This window comes from Neolamprologus multifasciatus, chromosome 10, assembly GCF_963576455.1.
Source record: "Neolamprologus multifasciatus chromosome 10, fNeoMul1.2, whole genome shotgun sequence".
Lineage (NCBI taxonomy): Eukaryota > Metazoa > Chordata > Actinopteri > Cichliformes > Cichlidae > Neolamprologus > Neolamprologus multifasciatus.
The window spans coordinates 27,028,736-27,043,769 of record NC_140448.1 but is presented as its reverse complement, the minus strand read 5'-3'; the positions used below and the strand labels follow the sequence as shown (position 1 = coordinate 27,043,769).

The following is a 15,034-nucleotide window of genomic DNA, read 5'->3' as shown; positions in this document are numbered from 1 at the left end:
CTGAGCGTGTAAAAGTGCAAAAATGGTGACACTGCAGTTACAATTGTGGTTATTTTTTCCCCATTTCAGTTTTTTAAGGTAAATGAGTTGCAGTTTTCACCAGTTAACCGTGAGATTTAATCATCAGGTTTCCCATCAGAAATACATTTCTTACTTTGACGAACTTCTCGGAGGGGGCGAAGCAGCCCACGCAGAGGGACAGCAGGATCCATCCGCGGGCGTGGCTGCTTTTGGACGGGTTCTGGCTGAGCTGCTTGCAGATCTGACAATAGATCTCGTCTCTGAGGCAGAGGACAACATTCAACAAACAGATCAGACGCCTTCTTCAATACACGAGACAGTCACCAGACCTAAATCAAATTAGACCCCATTTAAAAAAAACTTCCAAAGAGGATCGGCCAGCATCTGGATGTAGGGACCGTGTTCCTGCAGCGAGGTGATCTATAGCCAAATATTCCATACAGAACATACTCCAGGTCTGCTATGTCAACAGCATAAAATGGTTTCTATTTAACACTTACAGAGAAAAATAAAGTTGAATTAAAGTGAGAATGGACTAAACACTAATGTTTCATTTTGACAAACATGTGGCCCGCGGGCTAAAACTAGTCCACCAAAGGGACCATTCAGGTCCGCTAGAAGTTTCAGAAAGTAAGAAAACAGCAGTCAAGTCATTAATATTTCAGATATATACATAAAATGCATTTCTGTTGTTACAGACTTGATACTCTGTAACAGTCATTCTCAACACATTGTTTTTACAAGCGTTGGTCATTAAGTGTGAACATTTCCAGAATGTGGATCTTTACAGTGAATCCACTAAACAAGCATTATCAGGCCAGACCTAAACATGTGAAAGGCTGTGTACTCGGCTCAGAGCTGTGTCTTTAAATTGCTGAAGCCCAATGAACCCGAGCTCAACAGATGCCGAGGCAGGACTCATCTGGCAGTTTCTAAGACCCAACAAAAGATGGAGAGTGACCAGGTTTTGTGCTGAATCTGAATCATTTCTCTGTTTCCTCCAATATTAAAAATTCTTTCTGTTAATAATTTTAATTAATTTTACTTTGGTTTCCAAATTATCTTCCCTTTTTTAACTAATCATCCCATTTTGTTTAAATATTACCATTTATAGCATTAGTTATTAATCGCTGAGTTACAGGAGATTTTCTGTTTTTGCCTTATTTGTGTTCCGTCTTTGTGAGAAATGTATTTTTCTTTTCCTTTAAGCTTCTTAAACTGTGTTGCAGCATCTCGTATGTGGTCAAAGGAGCTTGCAAAAAAAAGCGTCTGGACTTCTTTAAATTACTTAAAGAAGTCCAGACGCTTTTCCTTGCAAGCTCCTTTGACCACGATGACCTGGATGACCGAGAACCTTCACAGACATCTCGTATGTGGGCTTCCTCTAAGTTGTGAATTTAGAGTCTCTAATAGTTTACAAAACCATACAGTGGAAAGTGACTCTCTGTGAAGCAGACAGGAGGAGTATATGTCTGCAGATTATGAGACCTTTAATTTTGACTGTTCTGAATGGTTGTAGTAAATGCACAAGCCAGAATCATCTCAATAGCTTTAAATTAATAAGATGCTCTCCGATGCATCCATCGGAGTATGAATGTGTATGAATGTCATTAGACAGCACTAAGTATAGATAAAGTGCTTGTGAGAATGGGTGTGATTGGGTGAATGAGGCATGTTGTATAGAGCGCTTTGAGTACTCCGGGAGAGTAGAAAAGCGCTATATAAGAATCAGTCCATTTACATACTTTTAATAATCATGGTATGAAAGTAAACCTCTCTCCACACTAACTATTCAAGCTCCACACTCACAGGAGTAACGCTCTCCACACTTGAATTTAGCCGAAAAAGCCATCTGATTTCAACAAACCTATTCATTTCAATTCAGTGTCATCTTCGAGACAAAATCTACAATCAGAATAAATCTTGAAGTTTTTCATCAACTCCAGAGAACAAAAACATCAGTGCGTCATTTGCTTGGTCCAAAAACATCGATAAAGCATCGTCATGCTGCCGCAAGCAACATCTTCATCCCTCACTGCTGCTTCTAGGAGCAGCCTCTATTTAGTGCCGATGACACTCATGGGTCACCTGAGGGTGGGCCGCAAGATGCCGTTGCCAATGATGAAGTGAAGTTTCTCCAGGTTGGAGGTGGGTCGGTCCTCCAGCATGCTGTTTCCCTGGAGACTGTAGTCCCCCTCTGTCAGCCGCCTGGTGACCTGCCACCAGCGTTACAGAAAAAAGCATTAATTTGAAGGTTTTGAGCTTAAATTTGCAGAATCCAAGAAACATTTGGATTTCAGTCTTTGGGCTGTCGGCTATAGTGGTAAAAAACTTCTCAACAAGAAGTCTACCCCAGCTGTTACCAGTAACCAGTCCAGGGTACACCCTGGACTGGTTACTGATCCATCACAAGGCTAACGAAGAGAAAAAACATGGGTCCTCACATCCAACTGAGAACCACCAGGTAACCTAACAGGCTTATCTTTGGATCTCTATGTTATCAAGTCAGACATTATCTATGTAGGTACAGGGAAAATATGCAAACATTACAGCAAATGTAGGATCTGTTCAAGGTGAGGCAACAGTGCAACACTGCACTGGTGTGCCACCTTCAGTTTCCCGGTGTCCAAGTGTCCCAGTGCTCAAAAAAACCCCAAACAGTTATGCCTATAACTTCTGTTCCCCGAAGGAAAGGAATGAGGTACAACACAAATAAGATGGGATATCACACCTCTGCATGTCCTGGCTGAAGAAATCTCTGTTTGCAACTTTAAGGCAGATGACCTGTGATGACATGCACACAGGCTCATCTGCACATATACCCCATCATCACAATGATCCCTCAGTTCGATAGCAGTCTTCACCAAGCCAAGTTGGGGCGGGGCAATCTTGTGTTGTACCCAGTTCCTCTCCTTCAGGGAGCAGAAGTTATAGGCATAACTGTTCATTCTCTTTCAGTTGACTGACTCGGTACAATACATATAATATGGGACACATATACACACCCCATTGAACAGCCACCAAACTGGAGTCACCACTGACGGTACTGACTACACCGCCATTTTTGTCCAGGTTCTCCCATTTCTTTTGTTTAAGTTAACACTGTTTTAAGGTTTGGTTATATACTGTTATCACGTCACCCTATGATTAAAAGTGGAAAACATGGGACATGTTAAATGAACTATTTACTTAGATCAGCTGAAAAGAAGGGATGTGTTTCTCACCTCCTCAGTGATCTTCGACTTCCTCTTCAGAGTGAGTGACACGAGTTTATGCCTGACGCTGTTCCTCTTCTGGCTATCTATGGAGCTGTTCTGTAGGTACAAACAGGAGATGGCATTTTGGAGGCTCTGACCTGACAATCTGTAACGACTCATACAATCCCCAGCATCCTCTCACCTCTCCCTCCACCTGCAGCTCCTGCAGCTCTCGCTTGTAGGTCCTCTTGCCGAGGGTTTCATAGATCTTTGTCATGACGGGGATCTTCTCGCTGCCGTCGTTGATGACCATCGGGCATTTGGGTTCCGGGAGGTCGCCCATGAACCTCAACACAGTGATCCATACAGCTAAAGCCGCCTGGGGGACAGGTCAAATATGGCAAATAAGAAAAACCTTTTTTGAAATCACCAGATTTTTCATTATACACGTTAGAGTGATTTCAAAATTATTCTACAGCACTATCTCTGATTTATAAAAATAAATAAAAAATCACCAGCTTTGAGACTCTTTTTGTGCAATGTTCTTCCTCCCACCATTGTGAGGTTATTGCTCGTGGGAATCATCTGATCTCTCTGGTTTCTCTCTAACACCGTGGGGTCTTTACAGTACAGTACAAAGCACTTTGAGATAAAGTTCTAAACTAATTTTGAATTCTGAAATGTATAACTGTGTGTGTGTTTTTGGTGAACTCTTATTGCTATTGGGGAACATTTTTTGCACGGTTATTTATTCAAACTAAAATTCTATGATTGTATTACTGCAGATCACAGATCTTCTGATCAGACCTCCATTAACAAAAAAGGCCATGACATTAGATACATTACTGAAAAGACACTGAGGGAGACACTGATAGTGCACTTGCTTGAGACACACATGGAAAGTGTTTGTGTGCAAATTAATCAGTGTCTTTATTCTCAGTTTTAGGGGTCTGATGCATAATTATGCACTTTGTTTTATTCAGCTGCTATGCTGTAGGTTACAGCCTATATTGCAGCACCACTAGCAGTCAAGAGTAAAGCATTGTAAACATTTTTGTAGGCCAGTGTTCGAAGCTCAGAGGATTTTAGTTGCTCCTTCACATGTCTGAACTCTGACTTTCTGCTAACGAGGAGTTACAAGGTCCCTTTGTGTAGGTGTGACTGTTTTGCCGTCTCAGTAAGAACTTTATAAGATGATTGGATTGTTATGTGTTATAATAAGAAAATTAACAATTTATTCATACCAAAACTAAACTGAAAAACCAACATTTTTGGTGATATGGTTGTGTTCTCTTCTTTTTCCAGAAAAAGGACAAAAAGAGTGACAGTTTAACTTTAACTTTTAAGTTTTTTCGCCCAAAACATATTCGTAATCGGCTCAGCAGCCGGTACGTGTGTAAATCTGCTGAGCCCATTAACCAATAATACGAATAACTTAAATAGATGATCGGGGGCTGTAAAAGGCTTTGAGATAGAGATCGAAGGTCAGCCTCACCAGCTGGTCTCCTTCGTCCTCGTGGAAAAGCAGAGGTTGTTTCAGTGGCCGTCTGATGTAGGTGTGGGTGGAGACACCCTGGAAGTAGGTGGCTGCAAACTTGGAGAATTTATACTCTGACAAATCCTCCTCTTCCTCGTCAGGTAACGGGGGAGCCTCGCTCAAAACCTCCTCTTCAGCTTCCTCACCACGAGGCGTGTTTTCCAAATCCTGAGAAACAAAATGATATGTGAGAGAAATTTCTAGGAGACAAAAAACAGAAGAGCTGAAAGGGACCAGAGACCAAAACACTGAACACTGTTCTCGGTGAGGACCAAACAAACCATCCGCTTCCTACATCTAAATAGTACTAAAACCCTCAGTGTAGACTAGGACCATGGCATCACTAAGTCTGAGGTGGAACCTGGTGGTGTCGGCGGGACAGAAACAGAATATCTCAGAGGTTTACTATTGGACTCCGGGAACTGCCTGCATACTTTTGCCACATGAGCCGGAGCATTTCCGTGGACCAGGAGGAACCCAGGACCCACTACACCAGCATAGGGTCTGACATGGGTCCAAGGATTACATCCTGATACCGAACAGCAGTCAGGGTCCTGTTGCCTAGCCTATAGAAGTCTGTGCACCATTGAGCCACTGTCATTTGTGAATGATGTTGCAGGCAACATGATTGGACTTTTTCACGTCTGTCACATGTGCTCAAAGTGAATCTCATCTGTGAAACGCGCGGGGTGCCAGTGTTGGTGCCAATTTTGGCTTTCTATGGCAAATGTCAGTCAGGTGCTATGATGCCAGGCAGTCAGCACAGGGCCCAATAAAGGAAGTCAGCTCTCAGACCACTCTCATAAAGTTTTTTCAGATTTTTTTGGTCAGACATTCAATTTAATTCAGTTTTATTTATACAGCGCCAAATCACAACAGTCGCCTCAAGGTGCTTTATATTGTAAGGTAGACCGTACAATAATACATACAGAGAAAAACCCAACAATCATATGACCCCCTATGAGCAAGCACTTTGGCGATAGTAGGGAGGAAAAACTCCCTTTTAACAGGAAGAAACATCCGGCAGAAACAGGCTCAGGGAGGGGCGGGGCCATCCGTCGTTAATGGTTGGGGAGAAAGAAGGAAGACAGGATAAAGACATGCTGTCGAAGAGAGACAGAGATTAATAACAAGTGTGATTCAATGCAGAGAGGTGACTGAAAAGTAAGAAAGGTGACTGAAGAAGAAATACTCAGTGCATCATGGGAATCTCCCAGCAGTCTACACCTATTGCAGCATACCTAAGGGAGGATTGAGGGTCGCCTGATCCAGTCCTAACTATATGCTTTAGCAAAAAGGAAAGTTTTAAGCCTAATCTTGAAAGTAGAGATAGTGTCTGTCTCCTGAATCCAAACTGGAAGCTGGTTCCATAAAAGAGGGGCCTGAAAACTGAAGGCTCTCCCTCCCATTCTACTTTTAAATACTCTAGGAACAACAAGTAAGCCTGCAGAGCGAGAGCGAAGTGCTCTAATAGGGTGATATGGTACTACAAGGTCATTAAGATAAGATGATTATTTAAGACCTTGTATGTGAGGAGCAGGATTTTGAATTCAATTCTGGATTTAACAGGGAGGCAATGAAGGGAAGCCAATAGAGCAGAAACATGCTCTCTCTTTCTAGTCCCCATCAGTACTCTTGCTGCAGCATTTTGGATTAACTGAAGGCTTTTTAGGGAGCTTTTAGCACTTCCTTATAATAATGAATTACAGTAGTAGCCTAGAAGTAATAATGTGTGAACACATTCACACCAGTGGCCTGCGGGAGGTCATTTTGTGGCTCTGGCAGTGCTCATTCTGTTCCTCCTTGCACAAAGGAGCAGCTACTGGTCCACTGATGGGTTAAGAGCCTTCTATGGCCCTGTCCAGCTCTCCTCAAGTAATTGCCTGTCTCCATGTTCTTGACATTGAGATAGGAGACACAGCACACCTCTTGGCAATGACATGTATTGATAGTATTCATGCAACCTCTGTAGGGCCAAGGATATTATCTTTATATTATTTCCATCATAAATGCATGCAGGGGCATGCACAGATTACCAGAAATTAAGGAAATTACATATTTGACATTTCCTGGAAAAAAATCCCAAGAACCCCGTGTGTCCCCTTCAAAAACTAGGGGGGAATCCTAGCTAATGGATGATTTAATCAGACATTTTTACTGGACTACAAAACCCACATATACATACTTCAAAACCAGCTGGTGCCTGTCCATCCTGGTTGGGCAGCGGCCCGGAGTTCCCCAAGAAACCAAACATACGGTCAACCATGTCCGAGTGGTCGACTGGCTGCTCCTTCTCCCTCTCCATCTGCTGCAGCAGCTCCTTCTTCCTTCTCGACTCCTCCTTTTCCTCCCGCTCCCTCTCCTCTTGCTGCTGTGCCAGCTGAATGAGCCGCTCCTGGTGTTTCCTTTCAGCCTCAGCCTTCGCCCGCCGAACTGTCATCTGGTGTCGCAGCTGCTCCTCCTCAGCCAGGCGCTGGCGCTCAGCTTCCAGTCGATGCTGCAGCTGTAGAGGGAGGTGAGAGGAGGAACAGAGGGACAAGAGTTCACAGAGGAACTTTTCTCTGTCATCTTATTGTTTGTCTTGCTCTCTATTAACTGTTAGTCAAAACTAGAGTAGAAACTAATCTAACAAATCATTATCATTAGATAATAGTCGACAAAGATTATGAATATTGTTTAAAGCTGAACACGACATGAAGTATGAGCTATTCACAGAAGAATAAATCTAAACTTCTACACACTAACATAACCAATAACGAATAAAAACAGCGCAGAGGTCAACACTGTAACACTCTGACACATGAACATGTTTAACATGATAACACGCAGCAGCAGCCGCCTCTGGTCTGTCACCCGCTCTGCTGCGGTGCTCCTAGACAGCTCACGCTCTTCGCTTGAACTGCAGACATGTTTGAGAATATTACAGTTCCCTGAACGTTCAATTTAATAAGAAAATGAGATTAAGCAAACATTGACAAAATACAATAGTTTATTTAACAGTCTTCAGGGGAAAAGAAATCATATAAAAATAGCAATTTTACCCTGAAAAAGTTGAAAAGCTAACAAACATTTCCATAGTTTACAAAAGCTGTTTTCACACATAAATTCTGGACAATTTCCTGAGACTCAGGTCAGGATATTACCCACATTTATGCTCTTAAAGATGTAGCACAGAGGGGAAAACAGTCTGCACCGAGCAACTGGAAATACTCTGAGAACCAGCATGTCAGTGCTGGCAGGACTACGTGGGACATTTGCATTCTCACATGTGAATCCATCGAATCGTGTTCATCACAGCTCAGAGCTGCAGTGCATGCATGAAAACAGCTTTACAGACTTTTACATAAAATCGCTGTAACATAATGTGTTAAAAAATAGTTTTATGCTGACATATTTTAGGCCAACAGAGTTTAATACAGAAAGAATAAATACAAGAATATATAAAGATAAGTGAAACAAAACTTTGCAAAAGATCTAAAAAATTATTTAAAGTCACACTAACAAATCCTGGCTCAGAATGGGCCTTTGAGCCGTGACTACCCTAAACCCAATGAAGGCCAGCAGAGGCAACTCATGTGACCTAACCAATCACATGATGTGAGGGTGGCTTGACTTCCAGGACCACCACCAAGATGACAACCCCACTCAGAGTTAAATACCCAGGACTAATATTTTCATCTTATGTCTGACCACATGATAAACCAAAATGTCCAACCTTTATTCCAAGACGGCTGGACGCTGTGTAAAATGTAAATAAAAACAGAATCCAATGATTTCTAAATGTCATAATCCCATATTTTATTCACAATAAAACACAAAACAAATCAAATGTTTAAACTGAGACATTTTACTGCTTAATGAAAAATATTAGGCAATTTTTAATTTGATGGGACCAACATGTCTCAAAAAACTTGGAAAGAGGGAAAGAAAAGGCTGAAAAGTAAGTAGCAATAAAAAGAAACATATAGAGGAAAATCTTTACAACTAATCAGCTTATTTGGCAACAGGTAAGTAACATGATTGGGTATAAAAAGAGCTTCTTAGAGAGGCAGAGTTTATAGGGAGTAATGATAGGCAGATGTTCTCCAAAAATTGCATTTCAAAATAAAGTTCCTCAACGTAAAATTGCCAAGACTTTGAATATCTCATCTTTAATGCACATTATTATATCATCAAAAGACTGAAAAAAATCTAGAGAAATCTCTGCGCAAGGGACAAGGGTCCTCAGGCACCACTGCATTAAAAATATGTATGAGTCTGTCATGGAAATATCTGCATGATCTCAGGAACACTTTCAATAAGTTGGGGTTATACATTATAACTGAATAAATTACATCCTAACCAAGCATATTTAAAAAACACATACACACACATTAAACATTTTCATTGGAATGACAGGGATTTCCTTTTGAATCCAAAAAAGAAATAAAAAATAACTTACAGTGGTGGGGTGGTCGCTTTTTTAAATAAAGCCTGACATGACTGATACAAAAATCAAAAGGTAAGATTCAATTATGGATTATTTTGCTACTTCATAGAATCATTTTGCTCATTGTAGCAAATAAAATGATTGGTGATTAGAGGCCTCTTATTTATCAAAGGATTTTTGTAACGGCACGCTGACGTTTATATCAACTCCCTAATCCTTTAGTGGCTGTTGTCGCAATTAAGTTATTCACATAATTGCTATTCTCGTGAAAATGTGAAGCCAGAGCCACCAGAGCAGCTTAACATAAAGAAATAGTTTTTTTCTAAAGGTAACAAAATCAAAAAGTGTTATTTTTAAAAATTATTTTAGCATTAAATAAGATAAATGGCACTAATAAGCGAGCTATATGTTTCTGACTGAGATTCATTTGGATATTGTTAGTACAGACTGTATACAAAATGCTGATCAGCCACAGTGTTGATAACCACTGCTTACGAAATAGCACTCTTAATGTGATCTTAAGTTACAAAATTGACATTATTAAACAAGGCAGAAAACTAGTGACTGAGGCCATAAACTCATCAAAAGGTGTTTAATGAGATCATAAATCAAAAGAGGCTATGAGGTTTTTGCAAACACAGGACCCCCTGCTCTGGTAAGGTTTAAGGCACTTCTGCATTGGCTTCACTTTTTGGAGCTGGTAGCTATGTAGATCTTAGGGGTGCAACAATACTCGTATTGATATTGAACCGTTCGATACAGTGCTTTCGGTTCGGTATGCATATGTATCGAACAATACAAATTTTTTAAATTAATTTTATCAACTTTCCTTCTGACGATGCTGTCTGTCTACTCCGCCTAGGTAGTCGAACGCAGATTCACTGAGCGCAGCGCAAGCTAGCGAGTCAGAAGTTAAGCTCTCCTTGCAACATGGCAAATTGAACCTCCCCCACCCTCATTCAGATCTGGCGTTTGGAACTCTTTTGGTTTTCCTGTGAGGTATGACCCTGAAGGTAAGCGTGTCATGGACTAAAGTAAAACAGTATGCCGGATGTGCCACACAATGCTCAATTACATTGGTGGGAACTAGTGCGTTAGCGCAGTTAGCTCATTAACGTGTTGGCGTTAACGTCATTTCAACGAGATTAACGCTGACAGCACTAGTGGGAACACAACGATTATGACTGCACATTTACTCCGACATCATCCTAGTGCAAAGACAAGTGGAAGCAGACAAAAACAACAAGCACGCATGCTACAAACTTTACCCGAGTTGTTTAGACAGCCGTTAGCACATGATTCTCCTTATGGGGACCTGATATGTTTAATATGCTGCTGAGAATATAGCCCAGAAGAAGCGTATAGTATAGCTCTTAGTTTGGAAAGAGCCATTTCTCTGTAATAAACTCTTTTCCAAAGATGAGTGATTTCTCGATCAGATATATATATATATATATATATATATATATATATATATATATATATATATATATTTATTACTTTTTTGTTTCAGCAACATTAAATTTAAAAACTGTACTTTTGAGTTAAAATATATATTTATAATTTTAATAAATGACAAATTAAAAAGGCATGAACTTTTTTTTTTGTATTGAAAAAATATCAAACCGTGACACCAAAGTATCAAACCGAACCGAACCGTGAATTTTGTGTATCGTTGCACCCCTAGTAGATCTATATTAAATCTGTAACTTTTGAACAGAAGCTAGAGGTGAACCCTTTTTTCCCCCACTTATTATGCTAAGCTAAGCTAACTGGGTAGACTTGAAAATGATATCGTCTGTCTCTTCATCAAAGTAACAAACTTGTGTTCAGTTGCATCTAGCACCGATGAAATATAATAAAGACGCCATATTATCTTTCACCTCCATCTGTCAGTCTGCCCTCAGGACCAGTGTTCTCGTCTTCCTGACCCGCCTACAACATGATTTAGGTAGCAGTAGTAAATGTAGTAACTATTTACCTCTGCCCTGAGCCTCTGGCAGAGGCGTCTGGCTATCATGCCCCTGGTGTAGGCCTGGATGGTCAACACGGCACGAAGACGCCGCCAAAATGCCTGCCGGATGAGGAAACCGCGGCAACGGGCTTGGATGAGAGTCACGCGACGGCGAGTCGTCCGGTAGCTTCGGTAGTACTTCCTCGACCTGTAGACGGCCTGGAGGCGCAAGAAGCCGGACTGCATCTGATGGAGGGGAACGCGTTTGACAAGTCAGGGATTATTGTTATGTATTTAATTTGTTTTTTGTTGGTGTTGTAATTGTTTATATCGGACACCGTGTGCTGAGGCTCGCACATGAGTACATCTTGGGGAAGGAATGTTTTCACATGTGTTTAACATTTGCAAGAAGCAATTTTATGCAACTTGGAATAAAATAAAGAAAGAGCTACCACTGCACTCTGTCTCATTTTAATCTGGTTTAAGAAGACCTTGCAAATTTGAAAACAAAAAACGGAGAGAATAGATGAAAATTGGGAGAAACAAATACATACTGAGGCTTTCAGAATATTTCAGTGCATAAAAAACTACAGAAAATCAGGCTGTTGATGTAGACGACTCACAATTTGGTAATTCTTTCTGCACTGGTAACCCCTCCAGGCCTTCTGAATAACAGTCACAGCGCCCTTCAGTCTGAGGAATTTTGTCCTTGGAGGAGTGACAGAAGGAAACAAACTAGATTTCAAACCTTTATCTTTGTAGGTTAAGACAGAAATCTCTTTTCATTACTCCTTTGCTTCACGCTGTGGTAAACCAAAGATATGTACATATGCTGGACCTAATTTTACACTTTAAGGAAGAAGAGAGCATTATTCCAATGAGCTACAAAAACTTTTGATATTTGGGAATCGTCTTAAGTCGCTTACCTCTCTTTAAGCCCACGCACAACCTTCTGGATAAGGATGACCTTGTCGGTGATGGCGTTGTCCCTCTCTATCTCCAGCTGCATGTCGTGGTGATCCTGAAAGGAGACAAAGTGGCAAATAAAGACAAGAAAATTTCTTAAATTATAATATGCAACAAAAAGGCACAGTATCACGTAGAGCGCTTTTGCCAAAACTATGTTTAATAACTTAAATAAAACACTTGAAATTAGCTTTATAGGAGCTTGTGTTTTTTGCCTTGGGGACCCATACTGAGACAATTCGGCCCATTTTATAAAATGTATACCTTCATTAGGAATAGGGCTGCCACGATTAGTCGACTAGTCACGATTACGTCGACTATTAAAATCGTCGACAACTGATTTAATAGTCGAGGCGTCGTTTGAAGCTTTGTAAGATCCCAAAAGACGCAGGAATAAGTAGTAGGATTTAAGAGTGTAATAACGGACTGAAACAGAAGATGGCAGCACTGCATGTACAAGGATGCCAGCTGCCGTTAAACCCCGAAGAAGAAGAAGTAGCTCTGTCCCAGAATTCATAGCGCAGCCCTGCTCCATTTCCAACAATGGCGGCAGCTAGTTAGTTTTAATATTACTCTTATTATTCTTTCTGGGTCACAAAATAAACGTTTAACATGTTTTCAGGCGAGAATGTAGCTGTGTAAACCTCAAATATCTGCTCAGTTTATCAAGACACCACATATTTTCAAAAGCGCTCTGACGTTTTCGGAGACGTCTGTTACCCACTAGCTCAATAGCTAGCCGGGGGTAAGACTCACTAGAGCCCGTGAGAACACCGGACTCCAGGCAAATCGTTTTCAAACCCACCGCCGTCTTTTGCTACTCAGGTTAAACATGATATATGTCACTAAGATAACTTAAAAATGTTATTGTTTGGCTTTTTTTTAGTATTTTATTTGTTCCTGAGTAAATTGGTTTGGCTGAGATCAAAGTTATAGTTTTTGCACAGCTGAATAAAAGTCAAGCAGACAACTGATTATCAGAAGTGTGAGATGCTCGAGAATTTACTCCGGTGTCCTGTTATATTTTAGATAGCAAGGAGTTTATTAAACTTCACCGAAACAATCTGCAAATTTCATTGAAATGTAATAAACTATCATCTTGTTTTTATTTTTAGTTTGCACATACCTTAAACACTTAAAGCTGTAAGCTAATGATAGTTATATAAGAGCAGATGCATGCTGGTGCAATAAGCTGTACTCCAATGGATGATGATCGGATTAGTCGACTAATCGCAAAAATAATCGGTGACTAGTCAACTATCAAAATAATCATTTGTGGCAGCCCTAATTAGGAATGACTGAGGCTGAGAGCTACATTCAGAGTATGGAAGGAAGAAAGTCTAGAGGGAACAAACTTGAGCTATTAAAGTAAAAAATGTTCTTGGTCATCAAAGTTTTTGGTGATTTTGCTTTTATTAGAAAAGAACAGTAGAAACAGCCAGGAAGTACAGCATTTCCACCTAGTGTATACCCTAACCACATACGATTGACCTGCTAGGATGGTTTGCCCCCTCAAAGTGTCTGGTTGGGGATGACAGCAGTGAATGTCATTGGCTGATTGAGCATGCTTGTGTTTTCTCTTTTTGCTGCTATGTTAAAAAGAACCTGCAAAATCAAAAAAGTTTATTGAGCTGCAGAAGAAATCCTGTGATAAATGAACTAAAGACCTTGTTCAACATTTACACAGATGGACACTGCAGCGAGCTTCATTAAGAAGGTCTAAAACTTTTTTAAGGCTATCAATGTTTTGCTTTGTTGTGCATGAAAATGACAGCAGAAAAGCCTTTTGCTACATCACCAGCTGCCTAAACTGTCTAATATTCTGCCGAATATTCAAAAGTCTTTGGATCAAGGCCTCAGTAAGCTAACTTTCACATGAGGAAACCAACCTTTAGAAAAATTTTAGTCTTTCCAATCTGCCAGTCATCATGTTTTCCCAGCCGGGCCTGGACTATTTGCTGACAGGTTCCTCGTAAGTCCTCCTGGAAAGAAAGAACTAGAAATAATGACTCCTGACATGAATTTGTACTTTGTTTTAAGCTTTATCATTAAGATTTTCATCAGAATTAAGGAAACGTTGAATTACAGTCAGTTTAACTCTTTCGACCTTAGACACCTACTGGGGTAACCCTCGTTTCTCTTCTCTGAACTTTCTGAGCTGTCATATTAGATTTCCTGCCTATAAAACAAAATGACTGATGTCAGGGGGATCTTGGAAAAATCCAGAACAAACCACAACTTTACTGATATATAGTAAAAAATGTCAAAACTCATTAACGCTACAGGGGAGGTCATCAAATGTTGTCTCAATGGGGGAAAGAGTTAAGAAGGTTATGTAGCAATGTGTCAGTTTTAAATTTAACAAACATCTATTAAATATATCCAAATATATTTTTTAAGTAAGTTAATTTAAGGTCAAAATTCATTAAAGACAGCTTCAAATACTTTCCAAACCATATTCACATTTTTAAACAATGGTAAGCTGCTGTAAATATACCGTAATTATATTTGATACAAGACTGGAAGCTCAAATAGCCTCTACACCGTGTTTTATATGCTGTATTAATGTGGATATATGCTCTAAAAATCCATCATTCTGTAATTTAAGTAAAAGATTCTTTAATAATAATGATAATATCTCAGCTAAAATAATCTGTCAGGACTAAGCAGTGAAACAGATGACTGATTTTAATGTTGACCTGTATGTGAGCAGGTTTGACGCCAGGCATCAGGACTCGGTAACGATCCACAAATTCAGCAAAGGTGTATCTGATTGGATAACCCGCCCGCCTAATCCGGATGGTCTCCATCATGCCAGAGTAGCGCAGCTGACGAACGCACAGCTCTCGATCAAACTGCTGAGAAGGAGAAACAAGCATCCAGTGTTAAAACATGAGTCAACCCTTTTCTGCAGTGCCTCCTGACGTGCA

The 15,034-nt window shown here is 40.3% G+C and overlaps 1 protein-coding gene across 5 annotated transcripts in view; it reads right to left on the bottom strand.

Annotated features, from left to right (window-relative positions):
* The window catches only part of myo7ab (myosin VIIAb), a 59,988-nt gene that overhangs the window by 17,906 nt on the left and 27,048 nt on the right, over nucleotides 1-15,034 (bottom strand). For 4 of the 5 annotated variants that reach the window (XM_085174121.1, XM_085174123.1, XM_085174125.1 and 1 more), the window contains 11 exons: nucleotides 14,804-14,962; nucleotides 13,994-14,086; nucleotides 12,065-12,159; nucleotides 11,762-11,846; nucleotides 11,166-11,384; nucleotides 6,941-7,258; nucleotides 4,714-4,923; nucleotides 3,421-3,597; nucleotides 3,246-3,335; nucleotides 2,110-2,237; nucleotides 155-281 (listed from right to left, as the gene is read on the bottom strand). In XM_085174121.1, the coding sequence (XP_085030247.1) occupies nucleotides 155-281; nucleotides 2,110-2,237; nucleotides 3,246-3,335; nucleotides 3,421-3,597; nucleotides 4,714-4,923; nucleotides 6,941-7,258; nucleotides 11,166-11,384; nucleotides 11,762-11,846; nucleotides 12,065-12,159; nucleotides 13,994-14,086; nucleotides 14,804-14,962 (1,701 nt within the window). The remainder of the gene's footprint in view (nucleotides 1-154; nucleotides 282-2,109; nucleotides 2,238-3,245; nucleotides 3,336-3,420; nucleotides 3,598-4,713; nucleotides 4,924-6,940; nucleotides 7,259-11,165; nucleotides 11,385-11,761; nucleotides 11,847-12,064; nucleotides 12,160-13,993; nucleotides 14,087-14,803; nucleotides 14,963-15,034) is intronic. The other variant, XM_085174122.1, reaches the window with a different exon arrangement.